At 38.8% G+C, this 19,306-nt stretch overlaps 1 protein-coding gene across 1 annotated transcript; it reads right to left on the reverse strand.

Moving 5' to 3' along the window:
• Positions 1 to 2,070: 2,070 nt before the first annotated feature.
• On the reverse strand, positions 2,071 to 18,743 carry LOC130882281 (probable rRNA-processing protein EBP2). Its single transcript, XM_057782177.1, has 3 exons — positions 18,670 to 18,743; positions 16,733 to 16,763; positions 2,071 to 3,241 (listed from the first exon to the last, which is right to left on the reverse strand). Exons 1-3 carry the CDS (start codon positions 18,741 to 18,743, stop codon positions 2,237 to 2,239), a joined length of 1,110 nt encoding a protein of 369 aa, XP_057638160.1. The 3' UTR covers positions 2,071 to 2,236.
• Between the last annotated feature and the right edge of the window lie 563 nt (positions 18,744 to 19,306).

Consider the following 19,306-nt stretch of genomic DNA (forward strand, 5'->3'; position numbering starts at 1 on the left):
GGCAGGGAACCCTGATTGCTCTTAGGGCTGACGAGGGAGGGGGACTTGAGTAGGGGAGGGGGAGGGAAATGGGAGGCGGTGGCGGGGAGGAGGCAGAAATCTTTAATAAAGAAATAAATAAATTAATTAAAGAAAATAAAGTTCCTCATGTTGTAGTGACAAAAAAAAAAAAAAAGATTGGTCTACAGGCAAGTCTGTAGAGCATTTTCTTAACTAGTGATTTAGAGGGGAGAGCCCAGGCTCTGTGGGTAATATGACCACAGGGTAGTCATGCTGGGCTGTAAAGGAAAGCAGGCTGAGAAAGCCACAGGGAGCAAGCTTGTAAGGCTGACTCCTCCATAGTCTCCCCTCTGCTTCAGTTCTTGCCTCCAGATTCCTGCCCTGACAACCCTTGAGGATAGCCTATGATTGGGACATGTAAGACGAAATAAATTCTTTCCTCTTCAAATTGTTTTTGATCACAGTGTTTTTGTTGCAGTAAAAGAAACTCAACTAAGTCACTTTCTTTTCTGGATTCTTTTTTTCTTGCAGAATCATTTCTACTCTCTTTTAAAATTTCTTATAATTTAAAAAAATTGTATAATGCACTGTTCCTGTTAAAGCTGTGGCTAGAATTTCAATGCATTTGGACAAACTTTTAAAAAGTATTTTAGTTCTGCTTGGGAATGCCCCATGTCTAAAGGTCTTATAAAGTGCTTGTGTATCTTCATTTATACTCAAGAGTGTGGGGCAATATTATACAGGCCACATATTTCTACCTTGTATCAGCAGTCAGGCTCTCAAACCACAATAGCAGCAGAGGTGCTGAAAGCATCTTCAGACTGGCTGTCTCTGGAGCTCAGGGTATGCTGGTGTTGTGTTCCTCCTTTCTTTGTAATTGTGGAGATCTCCTGAGAAGAGGTGTCAATTCCAAGCTAGTGACAGAGCTGCAAATGTGACCTTAGTTCTGCTACCCCAGAAACAGAATGCTAATGAACTGTCCCCTCAGTTTACCTTGGGGGATAAAGAATGTTTGGAAAATAGGTGATCTACAAGATTTAAATGAATCTTAAGACTCCTTTCCGATATTGCTGTGTGAACTGTGTCTCAATTATTCCCGCACCTTCATGCCGGTCCAGAGAGATGGTTTATGTTGGGGTTTAGGCCCCAACACAAAAGCATTATACATCCATAGCACAGATCTACGTACTGCTCTTGCTCAAATCCTCAGCACCAGGTGCGAGACTATCTATCCATTTATCTGTTGTCTCTTAAGATTCCAAACGTTTTCTCTTTTATACCTTACATTGTAGCTTTAACCCCTGTGGAAACATGGTCCAAGAATGGAGTCACAAGAGGGAAATTCTGAGTGCTTGTGAGAAAACTCCAAGAAAACAGGATAAGACTCTTGTCACCTCAGCTTCTTCCAACACAGCTTCTTGGTATGTACTTTTGTGCCCCTCCCAAGAGTAGCAAAAAGGAGTGAATTGATTTTAGATTATTCATTATCACTGGATATTTTTATTTCATTATATGCGTCTATAGAAAACATGTGGGTTTTTTTTTTTGCCATGTGCAGCTTGTCTTTGTGATTATATACAGCTTGAACTCAGAAGAACTTTACTTGTGTGACCTTTCTTAGTCCTCAGAGTTTAAATTGTGATGCTCTGAATAGATTTAGCTGTTGTATGAGACTGTAGTATGCCTCATTTCTAGGCTCCACTCTCCCAGGTCCAACTGCCAACTAGCTCCTTGAAGACTTGAATGCGCCATGGGTCATTTTATGGTCTGTTGTATACCAATCTTTTGCATGGAAATTTTCTGCATATCTTTTAGTGCCTCTCTCAAACATGGGTTCCTTCATGATGATTGGTAGAAATATCATCGTCTTGTTGATGTTTCCACCTTCTATGCCCCAATCTCTGACACTATTTAAATATATGCATTAATTTCTATCATCTTTTTTTTTTTTTAACATTCATTTATTTCATGATGTGGGTTTCAGAGCTCAAACTCAGCCTTGGCAGCATGCATCTTTACATGCTGAGCCATCTCTCTTGCCATCACACTAAATTTTTTTTTTTAGTCAGCAATATTATTTAATATGCAAACTTCTCAATCTTTTAGTCTGTTTTTGACCCAAGAATATCTTTTATAAGTTTATTTTAAAAAATTCTACAAAAAGAAAGACAAAAGCTCTGAGTGTTTTGCAGTCTGTACATTCGCCCTTTTCCTTGGTTCTTTAGAACGATGCTGCTCAGTGGGCTTTGCTCTTCATTTTCTGTCTTGTTCGTTTTCCTGGGCGCTTATTTGCCCCTTTTTTCCCAGACTTCCTGGGGCCCTTGCCGTGAGCCACCTTGGCTCGGAAGCTGGAGACATCATCGTAGCTTTCACGAGTGTTCCATTTGGAGCCTTTCTTCTTTCCACCAAAACCAAACTTCTGGTTTTTGTACCGTCGTTTGGCACTGGGCCCTTTACTCATCTGCTGGCTCTTGGCTCTGGCCTTTGTACTGCGTTCAGCAGGCTTCTGATCCCCCTCAAGGAAATCCAGCTTATCAGAGAAGCCTTTCTGGTATTTCTTGATAGCATTCATCATGTGTTTTTTCTCCTGCTGTCTCTTCTGCAAGACCTCAGTCTGTACCTTCTTTCCGTATTTCCTAAGCGCTCGAAGTTGCTTGGCCTTTTCAGATTTCTCCATGGCAGCCTGCTTAGTCTGCAGCTTCTGTCGAATCTTTTGCATCTGCTGATCTGACTTGGCCATTTCTGCAAAATAATCGGTGGGCCGCTTGGTGGGGACTTGGAGCTGATGGAGCCGGGGTAACACAGCGAGCACTGTGGCCTGGGCCTGGCGGTAAAAACTCATCTCCCTCTTGAAGTCGTCTTCTGGGTTAACACCTTTCTTCTGGTCCTTGTTCTCGGGTGTTGGCTGAGTTTCATTGACTTCCGGCACTGGACCCAGGGTCACGTCGAGCCTTTCAACCCACTCCAGATCCCGTTTGAATTCGGCCAAACACTGTTTCAGACCATTCACATCATTCACCGCTTTCTTCGGCTTCTCGAGCACAACATTGAGGCCTGGCTTCAGGAGTCCACGGGAAAACGCATCCTGCAACTCCTGGTCTGAGACCAGGGACTCCTCCGACTCCGAGTCCGAGAGCGGAGGTGTGTCTATCTCGCGACCTCCCGCCCCGCGGGGTGCGCCCGCCGCTCCACGTGCCCTGAAGAAGCAAGCACCAGAGCCAACAACTTCTCCACTAGTCCACTAAATTTTTTTTTTTATCAAACACTGTCAACCTTTGGGTTTACTTAATTCTATAAGAAGTGGCTTGCTATGATATCTATTTTTGTGATTACATACATGTCACCCCTTATAAACAATTAACAGCAGAAGCCTACTTTGGCCCAGTTTCCTCTTCTTCCTTCTTTTACCCACACTCTTTTCCCTTTTTGGCCTGGCAAATTAACTTTCCAACCATTCTAGATAGATTTTTCTGACTCCACACGGGTAAAATTAGGTACATCATCTGCTGGTCCTCTGCTAATTCTGTATGTGTGTCTTCTCCTTTATTCCAAACTTCTTCAGAGAAGAAGCTGAGTCTGGGCACCTCCCGTATGATCGATCGTACATGTGCTATATGGTTATTAAGTATGTGATAAATTATTGACTAAACAAAGATTTTAGGCACTTTCCACTAGTATTTTATTTGTATTTGTCTGAAGTAGTATAAGTGTTTGTTATTTCACAACAACGACACCTTTTAAAAGACTAACATTTTCTCCGAGAATCCAATGGGAGAGTAAACGGGTACGGACATTGCAGAAAGAAATCTGGAATTTAATTAAGCACGAACATACCTTGGCATGTGCCCAAAGAGCACATGTTGTGTTGGAAAATTCATCATATTGTTACTTACTCATGGTAATGATGAGCTGAAAGCCTGGTACCTGTTGACTCAGAGAATAAATAAAATAATGAAAATGAACATTATAGGCTATTAGCTGGTATATACAACAAATTATATGTACCTAGAAATGTGTCTTTATCTTTAAACTATTGAGGCTTACAATTGCATCTATGGTATAATATCATTATACATATGCATAAAGAGCTCTCAATAATATCTCCATTTAAAGGGCTTATATCAAACATATCAGAATGTTTTATTATGAGATGAGAAGGGAGAGAATGATGGATTGATTAAATTAGCAGGATTAGAGGAATGAGCCAATAATTGCGGAGCACAATGAAATGTGGACTATGACTAAGTTGGTGTTCTGAACTTGAAGTACTTCTGCCCACACACATAAAAGAAATTTACAAAATAGGGATGTGTTATAAAGCAATATTTATGTTGTTTTTCAAAATTATAAGTGCTCTCAACAGAATAATCTGTTTTCAATGGAAACAAAACCATAAAATACAGATAATTTTGGAAATTTAAATTGTTAGAAACCTCACTCTAAAATTGATCTATAATTTAAGGCAAAATTTTAGGAGTCAGGTAATTCACTCGCTAACCGATTTTTTCTATGGGGAAAAAATAGATGGACTAAGTCATTTTTATTTACTTTATGTACATCTAACAATGATGGAATATCAGAAGAAACACTCTGGCCAATGGCCTACTTCCACTTTGGATGTTTGACAGCTGACATCACTGAGGTCTTTTCCTTTCCATTTTCATCTTGATCAACCTCTGGACAAGAGGATAGGACTCTGGGAACTTTCCTTTCCTTGGTGCTGGCAGAGGAGGTCAAGAGCAAAGTAAACACTAGCCTGGGTGCAAGAATCTTTAGCCAGGCCCTGTGATCTAACAAATAAAGCTTGCCTGAAGATCAGAGTCCGAAGTGAGCCACTAGTTAGCCATAGAGGCTAAGCAGTGGTGGTGAACACTTTCAGCGAGGCAGAGACAGGTGTACCTCTGTGAGTTCAAGGCTACCCTCATCTACACCAGATTGATCCAGTCTAAAAGAAAAACCGACCCAGTTGGGGATGGCTCATATCTTTAATCCCAGTAATGGGAGCCTTACATCCCAGTACTAGGGGTGGTGGAGACAAGAAGGAATATGCAAGGTCAGAGAGAGCAATGTAAAGCACAAGGAGACAGGAGCGCAAGGCGTTCACTCTGAGGACTTACAGAGACAAGTCTGAGGATTGTGTAGAGGTAAGAACTAGCTGCTCGGCTTTTCTGATCTTTCAGCTTTCACTCCCTAATATCTGACTCCAGGTTTTTATTATTAAGACCAATTAGAATTCATGCTACAAGACCCCACCTCCAGGGACCATAAAAAGAACAAAGTAGCTTTGTTTGCTCAAGTCATTTCAAGTTAGTTTTGAGGTCTGAAATGCTTTCCCCAGAAAGTTTCTCTAAGTCATGACTTTTCCTTTTCTTACTTTTTGTTGCATATGTGTACCATTAGTCTTGATGCCCCTGTGGGGGGTTGATCCATATTCTGTAAGCAATAATTAAACAGCTGGCACTGGGAGACTTGGGAGCTCCCTTTGCTTTTGGCTGCTAACTGGCTCTACCACTTGCTGGTGAGCAGGTACATTGGGGTCGGCCTCCTGTCGTGTGTGTTTGGATTGTGTTGCTGCCTGCTGGTAAGCTTGCAGTTTGAGTTATGCTGTGCTATGGTGCATTTTCTGAGTCCTGCCAAGTCTGTTAGAAATGTAATTATACTGGAAGTATTGATGGTGGGCATTTAGGAGCAAAAGTATGGGATTTGAAGTCTTTTTTAAAGTGGTCCTGGGTATAGGTTTTGACAGAGCTATCGAAGAATCTCAGGTGCTTCATAAGCCATAGGTTATTTCAGGCTCACAGAACCACTCTTAATGTGTGACTGTTGGTGGCATCCTTCAAGCAGGCACTGGCAGCATTACTCAGACCTGTTAGTTTGTCTGCTCACTTTAGGTAGATTATCACTATGTTGAGTATGAAGTCCACATTTTAAACTTCAGAAATTACTGGAACTCTGTACATCTTAACATAGTCCTTCCCCTGTTACTATAGACACCCCGATCCTTAAGAGTTGTAGAAAAATCTCCCACATAGCCCATACCCAGACTCTTATGAAAAGTGACCTTGAGTGCCTAATATTCCAGAAGATACCACCACTCTACTGGATAAGTGGAAATAATTGACTGAGACCTTAGGCTCTGGTGAGTTTTGCAACTTATCAATTCTTCGAGTGGTATTAAAACCAAACTCTGTCTTAGGATTCTTGAATTTAGTAGATCAACACTGAGCTTGACAGAATCTCTTGATACTGCTTCAGTACTCTCTGTGGGACAGGACTTACAGAATCGAACAGGGCACAGACAGGTCCTCCCTTCTAGTATTTGCACAAATCCCAAACCAAAGCAGAACAAAGGAAACAACCATCACCACCATCAAATCTATTTGTACAACAGAAGGAAATGGTTTGTGATTTGACCCAAATGGAAATTGAAGTTTATTAAAAGAATTTATGCAAAAGAAAAGACTAAAAGTGCTTGTTGGCTATTGTGACTCTACATATAACTTCTAAATGAACATCTTCTAGGATGTACCAAGAGCTGAACCTTAAGGTTCAAGCTGCAGGTATTGCTGAGGATCCACTAAATGTGAACAGAGTTTCACCTATATGCTTATAAGAGCTACTGAAAAGAAAATAGAGAACAGGCATGTCTCACCTTAAACAGAAATACGACCTTGTTTGTCCAGAACTCTTCTTGACTATGGCAACCATGGTTCTAAAATATCTCAAAATGAGCAAGGATATTTTGAATAATAGAGAAAAAACAGAGTATTTGAACCTTGCAATTAACTAATTAACCTGGCCTCATAGACATTTTCTTCACTTTGACCGCTAATAGTTAAGACAGTGCAAATTTAAGCAAAGGCTACAGTAATTAAGATTTACTGCCCAAGAGCAGACAATGGAAGGGGTGCTTTTACTGTACCTTAGTTTTGCTAGTCCACAGACCTGGTGACAGCGGCAGGCACCTACCAGAGATCATTGTAGCCCTCTCATATTACAAAGTTAGATCTCCACTCCACAGTCTAGATTGAAATAAATTAAAAATGGATTTAAACAGTTTATATATAAAATTCTAGAATTTTGTTTCAGTAAATTTTCATATTTTTCCATGAAAGAAATACTTCTTTTGGATAATACCAGATCAGAAACCATGAAGGTGAGTGTAGCTGTCAACTTTAATCAGATCTGGAATCAACAAAGAGACAGTGTTGGGCAGACCTAGAAAGGGATTTTCTGGAAGGATTACCTAAAAGGGAAAAATTCTTCACCAGCAGGGACAGTACCTTCTGGAGGCAGCACAGACATACTGAGGTCATAGGGAAAGTTTTGCTCTTTGCCTGCCTACATTCACTCCTTCTTGGTGAGTACATGTCTGTTTCTACTGCTGCTGCCGCCGCCCTCCAGTGACACTGGAACTCAGCGTCTTCAGCTCTCTGACATGGGATCCAGACCCATGGTTCCTCAGAAATCATCTAGGTGTTCGGTGCCCGAGGGACTGCAGAGACATCCAGTCTTGTACACTGGAACAGCTTCGGTGTTCTCAGCCTTACCACTGTGCAGAAATGCCGGTGCTGAGCTGTCCAGCCCGTATTACACCAGGCGATCTAATAAATGCCCTTTGCAAAATATGCCTGTTCTGTTCATCTAAGTAAATCTTACCAGTACAGGAAGAAATGGTAGATTTGTATAGTGAGGTGCTTTAAAGTTCCTTATAAAATAATAAAATGTCAACAGTTAGAGGAAGACAAGAAATAAACTAGCAAACTTTGTGACATACATAACAAAGAATTAATATGCAATTCACAATGCTCATTAACAAGCTAAATATTTAGAAATTGAAAAACACAAAGAAATTAAGGGACACAAGAGAGAACTGAAATTAAGCATTGAAGATATGATAGTACCTATTCTTAGAAAATAGAAATGTAAATTAAAATGAAAACATTAGTACTTTTACTATACCAATCTAATAGCAGCATAAAGTTAAAGACACGCTTAAAGACATATGATAATCAGTGTGTTTTGTGGAGGTGTGTGTGTGTGTGTGTGTGTGCATACATATGCATGTGTACCTAGACAAATGAAAACATACACTTTCAATTTCAGCGATGAAATATGATATCAAGATAATTTTATGTTTTGCATACTTTTGTGCTACCCGATAACTGAGGTTGATTTTTAAAAAATGTATTACCTAGTTATTGACCATTTATTAGCTATATGCATCTCCTATTCATATAGGCCCTTGCTATTTCTGTATATACAAGGCAATAGGAGGGAATCTCATTCTATATGACTCTTTCCATGGTGATAATTATCTATATATATTTAGAGTTAATGCATGTTCCAAGTTGGTCATTAGTGGGTGTGTATTAACTAACAGTTTGGAGCTTATGAAATGATAGGTATTGAATGCTTTAAAGATTTTATGTCATGAAGTTTTATAGTAACATTAATCTTAAATGCTATTGTCTCCATTTTAGAGATGAGAAAATTAAGGCACAGATTAAAGATTTGTGTCTTGTGTTACTACTCTGGCTTCACATAATCTTGATCTAATCAAGACACCACATACTGAGGGGCCAATGGTGTCCTCTTTTCCCAGAATGGACAGAGGACATAAAGGAGCCACACAAAGAAAGGTCTGGGTGCCTGATAGCAGTAATGACAGTTTCTTCCTCATCAATCAAAGAAATCACTTTACTAAATTTGATATGCTCCAGCACACTGTATCTTCAATCACATTGCCATGGACCAGCACTAAAACAAACCGAGGTTGCTTTCACAAGCTACATTCTCTTGCTGTTTAACTCACTGAACATTTTAAGAAGCACATAATATCTACATACTTTGGCATTTGTCCTATACCAAATGAGCCCCTGGGTTGTTGGCTGTCACCTGCTTAAGTTTAGAATCTTTAATATGATGGTTCAGTTTGCAACTTTTTTCTTTGATGTGCATGTGTCCATGTACCATAAAAGGAAAAGGGTTGCTTACATGTCCACACACAAATTTATTGGGTTAATGTTTGATCATATTTACCACAAACATATATACATAGATGTACTTTTTAAAATAAAGAAGTTATTTAATTTTCAGGCCAAAATTTTTCAAGTCTGTTTAAAAACAACAAACATGGAAAGGGGTTATGGTAAAATCCATAGAGAATCTGTGTTCAGAATTGGAGAAATCTTGCTTATCATAAATCTGCTCATCTGTAATATCAATAGTTAAGTAAATTAATAGCTATATGTTTTAAATAGTGTGTTAAAGAAAAGAATATTGTATCTATTGTATATACAAATTTTAGCTTTTTATGATCTTAAAGCTTTAATGAATTTTAACAAAAGTATTTTTGTTAAATTTTTTCTTTTAAATCATGCCTATGTAAAATAATATTCACAAAAGAAAAAAATTGGTTCAATGAGGAAGTAAAAAAGATAGACAAACCATTAGAAAAATTAACCAATTTGCAGAGAGACGATCAAAATTAACATAACTGGAGATGAAAGGGGGACATAGCAATAAACACCAAGGAGCTACAGAGAATCATAAGTACATACTTTAAAAATCTGTACTCCACCAAACTGGAAAATATAAAATAAATGGATACTATTCTTGATATAAATCACCCATCAAAGTTAAATCAAGATTAGATAAACAACTTAAAACAGTCTTATAAGTCCTAGTGAAATGGAAGCAATAATGAAAAATTTCCCTAAAACTAAAAGCTTAGGGCCAGATGGTTCTAGTGCAGATTTCTACAAGACTTCTAAAAAAGAATTAATCCTAAAACTCCTCAAATTATTCCACAAAATAGAAACATAAATAACAATGTCCAGCCAGGTGGTGGTGACACATGCCTTTAATCCTAGCACTCGGGAGGCAGAGACAGGTGAATCTTCGTGAGTTCGAGGCCAGCCTGGTCCACAAGACCTAGTTCCAGAACAAGCTCCAAAGCTACAGAAAAACCCTGTCTCGAAAAACAAAACAAAACAAACAAACAAACAAACAAACAAAAAACCAAAATAATATTGTCCAATTCTTTTTATGAGGTCACAATTACCCTAATACCTAAGTTACATAAAAGCTCAACAAAGAAAGAGAATTATAAACCAATTTCCCTAATGAACTTTAGTGCAAAAATTCTTAGGAAAATGCTTTCGAATAGAATTCAAGAACACATCAAAAAGATCATCAACCATGGTCAAGTGGGCTTCATTTCAGAGATGCAGGGATGGTTCAACACATATAAATTGTAAACTGCAATATACTATATAAATAGACTGAAAAATAAATCCACATCTTATTAGATGTAGAAAAGGCCTTTGACAAAATCCAACACCCTCATCATAAAAGTCCTTAAGAGACTGGAGATATAAAGAACGTGTCTTAAAGTAACAAAGGTGATTTACAGCAAGCTCACAGCCAACAGCAACTTAGAGGGTGACAAATTCAAAACATTTCCACTAAAATCAGGAACAAGAAAAGGTAATCAATTTTCTCCATACCTATTCAATATAATACTTGAAGCAATAAGACAACTGAAGAAAATCAAGGGGATATGAATAGAAAGTGAAAATATCAAAATAGCCCTATTTACAGATGATATGATTGTGTACATAAGTGACCCTAAAAATTCCACTAGGAAATTCCTACAACTCATAAACACTTTCAGGAAAGTAACAAAATACAAAATGAATAGACAAAAATCAGTAGCCCTCTGTCTTAGAGTTTTATTGCTATCACAAAATATCATGGCCAAAAAGCAAGTTGGGAAGAAAAGGGTTTATTTGTCTTACACTTCAGGCTTGCTGGTCATCACTGAAGGAAGTCAGGACAGGAACTCAGACAGGGCAGTATCCAAGAGGCAGGAGCTTATACAAAGGCCATAGAGGGTTGTTGCTTACTGGCTTGCTTCCCATAACTTGTTTAGCTCACTTTATAGAAGCCAAACCAACAGCCCAGGGATGGCACCATCCAAAATGGACTAGTCCCTCCCCTATTGATCACTGAATGAGAAAATGCCATACAGCTGGATCCCATTGAGGCCTTTCTTCAAACCAGGCTCCTTCCTCTCTGATTGTTCTAGCTTGGGTCAAGTTGACACACAAAACCAGCCAGTGCATCCTCTTATGTACAAACGTCGAATGAACAGAGAAAAGAAATACCTTTCACAATAGCCTCAAAAACAAAAATACCCTTGGGTGACTCTAACTAAGCAAGGGAAAGACTTTATAATAAAAACGTTAAGACATTGAAGAAAGAGATCTCTCATGCTAATGAATTGGTAGAATTAATATAGTAGAAATGGCCATCCTACCAAATCTACAGATTCAAAGTCATCCCCATCAGAATTCCAAGACAATTCTTTTTAATTAATTTATTTATTTAGTAAAAATTTCTGCCTCCTCCCCGCCACCGCCTCCCATTTCCCTCCCCCAATCAAGTCCCCCTCCCTCATCAGCCCGAAGAGCAGTCAGGGTTCCCTGCCCTGTGGGAAGTCCAAGGAGCTCCCACCTCCTTCCAGGTCTAGGAAGGTGAGCATCCAAACTGCCTAGGCTCCCACAAGTTTCATATAGAAGAGTTTTGAAACCTGAATTTTCCTCCTTTTCTTTTCTGTCTAAGACTACATCAAATCATTCTGCTGTAGTATTATTTAATATCCATATTCATTGCTGTACAAGAAAATAAAGTCTGGCTTAAAAAAAAACACAAAGTCTCAATTGAGTTTTATGTTGCAAAAGATCTTAGAATGGCATGTTGTCATTCTTTCTCATATCAGGAAGCCAAGGTCAAGATTATTCAAGTGGCCTATTCAAGAGTACACAATGAGTTAAAGAGTCAGTATCTAAGTTTGCATGCTGAGTTCTTCTGCGACTAGTCCTTTTTTCAATGTGTACCACGCTGCTTTTCAGAAAATGATATCTGTTAATAATACACACTTTAGGATGGTTTTTGACTCCTCATTTTCCAAAGAATTCTGTAAGTGTTGTTCTAGAATTGAATTACCCAGGATTATATAGGCTACCAAAGGTCAGTTCTAGTACACAAGGAAGGGAATCACAGGTATCTAAGAATGAGACTGACCTTACATAACTTCTTTCTATTTATACTTGTTTGTTCTTTTTTTCCCCCCCAAGGCTCTGGACACAAAGCTGCTTCAAGTGCTTAGTTTCAGGTACCTTAGAGTTTCTGCATCTGTGTTTTTTTTTTTTCTTAAGTAGTGACTTTATAGGTCAACATCTGGAATGAAGGACATTAGTTTCTATTGAAGAATTTTTTAACTTGTTCTTAGTAAAATATAGAGAATTCCATAAATAAAATCTTGTTAGGTGGGAGGTAGTGGGCAATGTAAAAAAGATGATGCCCCAAACTAGCCATCCAAAACAGTAATGCATTTTTTAATAATCTTTCTTTGCTAATTTTTAAAGATTTTAGCAGGGCTCTATTAGTGTCTATGCTGTGGGCGAGATAGGTTTTCCTTATTTGTCTCAGGGGGCAAGTGTGGAAGTTTGTGGGTTCTCTGTGGCCACAGAGGAGTTTAGAGTGGAGCATAACAGGCTGTGTGTAGCCATGGAGAGACCATGAAGGGCGGGGGAGAGTAGAGTGTCACAGGCTGTGTGATATCATGGCGAAGCCATGGAGGAGAGAGAGAATAGAGCATCACAGACTGTGATAGTCATAAAGAGGCCATGAAAGGAGAGAAAGTAGAACACCACAGGCTGTAGTCATGGAGAAGCAATGGGGGATGGGAGAATGGAAACCTCTCAAACTGTGTAGTGATGGAGAGGCCCTGGAGGATGGGAGAGTGGAATCTCAGAAAGAATGCGTGGCTATATCAGGGCCAGACTGTGCAGGCAATTCATGACCTCTTCTGCTGGGAAAGTTTACAGCCAGCCACCTTGGGAAAGGCCCAGTATAATCCCCTCAGCTTCTGTGGGCAATTGTGATCACTGAGGTGATCTTGAGCCTTGAGATTTTCAAAAAGTGCTTCTAGTTTCCCCAATATATAGAGTGGAAAAATAATTACTAACATATTAGCAAAAATTTTCAGTTTTTTTTTAAACAGAAATTAAAGGAAAGAGCCTCTTCTCTCCATTACTAAAAACATTTCTTCTCAGATGCATTGTATGATGTTAAAATTGCCAGAAGATTAAGGAAATACATTAGTACAGTCTTGAGAATAACTGGTTCTATTTACTGATGCTTTTTTTTTTCCAATTCGGAAGGAAGTTACCATGTTTTTTAAGATATAAAAATAAAAACTTGAGAAGTATGATTTATGCTTCTTTGCACAAAATCAAAATGATAACTCAACATAGTTTTGATACTAAAAAACCCTAGAGGATATTAACAACTTGTTTAGTGCCTATTGTACTGGGTGTTGAACCCGGGGCCTTACACATGGTAGCAAAAGCCTCACCTCTGAGATATACCCCAGCCTTTCTTGTGCTCTTAACAAGTCTTTGGGCAAAAGAAATTGAATCTCTTGAGGAAAAAATATCAGGCAAAATCTGGTGCCCTTTTAAAGGCTAAATAACAAGAAAAATCAAATCACTGCCTGTATTTATCTTAAAGGACAGGCCTGGAATTGTGGCATTGCTTTTGGTCTTTCCATTTATTCGTTCGTTTGAAACACACACTGAATTTCACCCAGGCTTTGTAATATATGCTAAGGCAGACATTGAGCTAAACATTGGTGATATAAAGGTCAAGGGCAAAATATTTCTTCTTTCAAATTATTCATAGTTTTATGGAAATCAGGAAGGTGCAGGCACTTACATTTATGTTAATATAGGGAGTGTAGCTTGAGAGCTTGAGGACACACACATGAGGATTCATCTCTTGGAATGGACGAGAAAGGAACTTGCAAGCGTCCTGGCTGCAGAGATCTAATGTGTTATAGTGTGCATAAACTCTATGTCATTTCTCAAGGTTCTCCAGGGAATTACCTAGGTACTACAATTTTCTGAACCCCTGATTTTTGTCCAGATGTTTTTACTTGTAGGAAAAAGACACAAATACACTGAAAAAAAGGAGAATATTTGCATATTGAGATCTGAGTTTAAACCGTATTTTCAGCACTCAATAGTGTTTTGACTTTGACAAAAGATTGCATTTTTTATGACCCCTGTTTTTAATTTTCAAAGTGTTCAAATCCAATAGCATTAATTGTTTTGTTGTATCATAACTGCATCCCATTTCTTAAGTAAGAAAATTAAAAGGCTTTGAAAATAACAAGAAACTGAATGGCTCAGAGGGTAAGAGCACTGACTGCTCTTCCAGAGGAACGAGGCTCAATTTCCAGTACCTATGGCAGCTCATGATTATTTGTAACTCCCATTCATGGGGGCGGGGGATCTGATAAACTCTCTTGGCTTCTATAGACATGCAAATAAGTGGTGCACAGAGATGTACATGAAGGCAAAATACTCATACACAAAACACATTTAAAATAAAAAATAATATCAGACAGAGCCATTGTGAAGCATTCGTTAGATATTTTTGTTGTTGTTGTTTATCTCAGGTCAGATTAAAAAATGCTGTTTAACCCATGATGCAAAATGAAAAGGCAAACAAATATTCCGTTCACCTACTGCTTCTCACATTACTACCTAAATTCTTCTGGGCAGGTGTCTTAATGGCCACTTTCACTGCTTCTATCCATTTCTGCAAGAGTCTTGTTATGTTTATATGGACAACAAAAACAGCCAAGAACGCATAAGCACTCATGGCTGCACTGTGTGATGCCACCATACCTAGTATTCATTGAGGTCTTTCACAAGGTTCAAAATGTTCTTCATTTTCTTTTAAACTTATAAATATATTTAATGAAAAGGAGATTGAGTGAATTTATAAATTTGAAAGAAGACTAATAAAAACCCTGTGATTATTCTTGGATTTTTTATGTATTAAAATTGAGGCTTTTTTTCTTCTTCTTGTTGGAGAATACGCTTTGTAGTTTTTTTTTTATTTATTAAAGATTTCTGCCTTCTCCCCGCCACCACCTCCCATTTCTCTCCCCCTCCCCCATCAAGTCCCCCTCCCTCATCATCCCTAGGAGTAATCCAGGTTCCCTGCCCTGTGGGAAGTCCCAGGCCCTTTAAAATTAGCCCAGGTTGGCCTTGTACTTGAGATTCTCCTGCTCCACCCCCCTGACTGCTAGGATAACAGGTATGCGCCACCGTGCTTAGCAGGAAAACCTACCTTTAACTAATAACTTTATTCTGCTTATCATGATAATTGTTATATTTCCTTCTTCTGTCAGTTATGCCTTTCTATTAGGTTTCCTCACCCATTTCCTTCCGTTGGATTGGTTGAGGGATTGGGCCAATTACATATTCATTTTACTTGTTTATTGATTATATATTTTTACTTTTTGGTATTTTACAATGTTAACGTTCATACTTGGCATATTAAGTCTGAAGTTGGTTGTTTTTTTCGGGAGGTGGAGAGGATTGCAGTAAAAAGAAAACTGATTATACTTTAACACTAATCACCCACTTTCTTAGTCAAATATTGAGATTAAATATCTTAGAATAATTTCTCCTCTTGCATTTACATTAAAAACAGCTCTTTAATTTTGTGTTATTAGTACTTATGTTTACTGCATAGTCATCATTTAAAAAAAATTTTTAAATTGATTTTATTGAGCTATACATTTTCTCTGCTCCCCTCCCTTCCTCTGTCCTCCCTTTTCCTTTCCCATGGTCCCCATGCTCTCAATTTACTCAGATTACCTTTTTTGCTGTTTAGTTTTTGAGACAAGGTCTTATCTCAGCTACTCAGACTGGACTCCAAATTACTAGGTAGCCCAGGCTGTCCTCAAACTCTCAATCCTTCTACTTGGGTTTCCCAAGGATCTAGGATCACAGGAATGAGCCACCAAGACCAACTGGCTTTATTTTCTAAAGTGTCTCCTTCATGGAAGTTGTTTAAGCATGGGTGTAGGTCAAGTAAATTCTATTTCTTTTTGTTGTTATAGAAATTTGTTAATTTTGCCCACTCTGGGGTGGTGATTTATTTGGTACAGAATTGCGAATTGATATATATTGTTTCTGAGAACACCCTGGTACAACTCCATGAATGTATGACCTCTAAGCATTTGCAGAGGTTTCCCATCATCCTACTTCTTATTTTTATAGAAGATAATATGCCAGTATTTCTCTCTTTCAAAAGTTTTCTCTTTGCCATTTAGTAATGGCAAAATTAATCTCAGTGTCAATTTGCTTATATACCTGTTCCACGAGTCACTTGCTACTTTAATCTGAAAATTCATATCAACAATCTTGGAAATCTATTGTTTTATCTAACTGTTGACATCCACAGCCATGTATATTAGCAAGTACTGGTGTTGTACTGACAGAAGATAACATAAAAACAAATTGGATGTGGGGACTGAAGACATAACTCAGCAGTTAAGAGCACTGGTTACTCTTTCAGAAAACCTGAATTCAATTCCCAGTACCTACATGCCAGCTCACAACCATCCAGTTTCAAGGGATCTGAGAACTTCACACACCAATGCACATAAACTGAATTTAAATAAATTATTAAAAAGACAAATTGGATGGTAAAGTTTTACCTAAGTGCAGTGGTTATTAATAGCACCTGTTTCAAAGACTAACAGCACAATAAACATTATTTTAACTTGTGTATATGTGCGTGTGTATGTGTGTGTGTGTGTGATTTAAGTGTGATTAATTGTGGAAATTTGCTTTCAAAATACTGCTTTATTTCTGTGGACATCTTCCAGAAACCTGAACACAAGAAAGAGAACAAAAGCAAATTATTCTCGTTGCTGTCTTTGTTATGATCATTGACAACAGCGAATACAGCAAATACAGCAGTCATGACAGGAGACAGGTGAGGAGGAGCCGCTGCATTAGGGAAGCCAGAAGGTCGACTGAAGCAGACAGTAATTCTGCTTCCTAAATAGAATGTTCTCTAAGAAAAAACAATATATGAATTCATCATTTACCAGTAATATTTCCTAAAGTGATTCCTCCAGATTATATTTTTCCCAAATTACTCTTAAATATTAAGAAGTTAAGCCGGGCGGTGGTGGCGCACGCCTTTAATCCCAGCACTTGGGAGGCAGAGGCAGGCGGATCTCTGTGAGTTCGAGACCAGCCTGGTCTACAAGAGCTAGTTCCAGGACAGGCTCCAAAACCACAGAGAAACCCTGTCTCGAAAAACCAAAAAAAAAAAAAAAATATTAAGAAGTTAAAATAACTGAATTATTAATATTTATTATATGTATTACTAGTATGTCTATTTTATAACAGGGTTTATTTGCATAGTTCAAATATGTAGAGACATACATAGATTGAGCCACTTTGTATAATCATATATATTTATATGGATATAGATAATTGCATGTTTATGCTATTTGATTAGACTTGAGTAGTTAGTTTTACCTCAAAAGTGAGCATGGAATGGTTTTCCATATTTCCCATTTTAGTTTTCTTATTAACTATAATAGTACGAACTTGATGTTCTCCCCTAATTTCTACATTATTTTTATGTAAACACATGAGCCTTTGCTGAACAAACTACTTCATACTACAATTTATAGGCAAACTGTGATGGAAGGGTGGAACGATTTTTTGGAGTATTTGAAGTAAAAGTTGGGAATAATATTTTAAAGAAACTACGAACTAAAACATTTTTATTAAACATTGAATGATGTCACTTAAGACAGAAAGAAGCAAAAGCCAGTTCCTTAGGAGTCATTATTGGAACTGGAAGAGGAAAATTTTACTACAGAGGTCGATTATTCTGAATGTACAGCCCATAGTCCTGCTTATTTCTCATTATGAACGTCGGATTAGCTGGTTTAAAAAGACTAGAGCATTTCACCTGAAGTTCAGGTGAAATAGAGACCCTCTGCAACCGTGCTAAGTGACAAGCGCTCTCACACATCCAGGACAGGCCACATGTGTGGCATGAAACCCCAGCTGAGGTGAGGCCAGTGCCGTAACTCAGGTTCCAGCACCCGTAGACTGCTTGCCGAGACGCTGCTGTCGGTTGAAAGGGTCTGTGGCAGGTGCGTTCATTCAATACTTAGTCTCTAGCCTATGATGCTGTTGAGATGTAGTAAAAACCTTAAGAGGCAAAGCCCAGTGGAAGGAAATTAGGTCACTTGGGTATGTCCTTGAAATTGGAACTCTGGCTGCTTTTTTTTACTGCTCCTTGGCTGCCGTGAGAACCATTTCCTCTGCCAAATGTTCCTGTCATGAAGTACTGTCCTGTCAAAGGTTCAAAGAAATAAGGCCTCTCTTTCTCTCTCTCCCTCCTCCTCCTCCTCCTCCTCCTCCTCCTCCTCCTCCTCCTCCTCCTCCTCCTCCTCCTCTCCCTCCCTCCCTCCCTCCCTCCCTCCCTCCCTCCCTCCCTCTCTCTCTCTCTCTCTCTCTCCCTCTCCCTCCCTCTCTCTCTCTCCCTCCCTCTCTCTCTCTCTCTCTCTCTCTCTCCCTCCCTCTCTCTCTCTCTCCCTCTCTCTCTCTTTTCCTCTCTCTCTCTCTCTCTCTCTCTCTCTCTCTCTCTCTCTCTCTCACACACACACACACACACACACACACACACACACACACACACGGTCTATACCTGTAGAACTGAACCAAATCGATCCACTCCTTATTATGAGCCCTCAGGGGCTTGACTCACGCTGGCGAGCTAACACAAGCGCTGCTTTTGGCCGGCTCCATTTGCCCACTGTCATATTTCCTGCAACACTTCATGGTGTCCTCTGTGGGTAAACCTTTCAGGGCTAACTGCTAATGGGCATTGCACAGTCAAACTGCCTGCTATGGGCAGAACATGCTGGATATGGTGGCTATGAAAATTTGAGGCAAATCTCAAACTTTCAGAGTGTTCCCAAGTCACTCCTGGTAGAACTGTAATGAACTCACTTTCCTCCACTGAATTCCTTTCTCAATAGGGAATTAGTTTTACCTTCTCTCTTGTCAATCAAGCTTATATTTACCTTTCAGCCATGCTAATGAGGTGGATGATCCCATGCATTTTGTTGAACAGAGTCTCTTTTACCATTCCTTTAGCAAACACAGGGACAAGCTTCAAACCATAGCCACGTACAGTGTTCCTGTGTGGGTAGAGATTGGTTCCTAAAGCAAATCCTTCCTGAGCAAACACAAGTTCAGAGAGGCTTAAGCCCTTATATTAAAATTCATGGAATTTGCATGCACTACATATATATAGTAGTAGTAAATTTTGCATCATCTACTTTAAATAACAAATGCAATGTAAATTCTATCTCAATAATGGTTAAACTCTTAGCATCCAA

The sequence above is a fragment of the Chionomys nivalis genome, chromosome 10 (genome assembly GCF_950005125.1).
Source record: "Chionomys nivalis chromosome 10, mChiNiv1.1, whole genome shotgun sequence".
Taxonomy (NCBI): Eukaryota; Metazoa; Chordata; class Mammalia; order Rodentia; family Cricetidae; genus Chionomys; species Chionomys nivalis.

What these genes read in the sequence shown, in the direction of transcription:
- LOC130882281 (XM_057782177.1), bottom strand. Translation starts at nt 18,743, where the DNA reads ATGAAGTGTTGCAGGAAATATGACAGTGGGCAAATGGAGCCGGCCAAA. An exon ending in GCTTGTGTTAGCTCGCCAGC is followed by an intron (nt 16,764 to 18,669) that starts GTGAGTCAAGCC and finishes TCTTGTGTTCAG; the next exon opens with GTTTCTGGAAGATGTCCACA. An exon ending in ATGTCCACAGAAATAAAGCA is followed by an intron (nt 3,242 to 16,732) that starts GTATTTTGAAAG and finishes AAAAAAATTTAG; the next exon opens with TGGACTAGTGGAGAAGTTGT.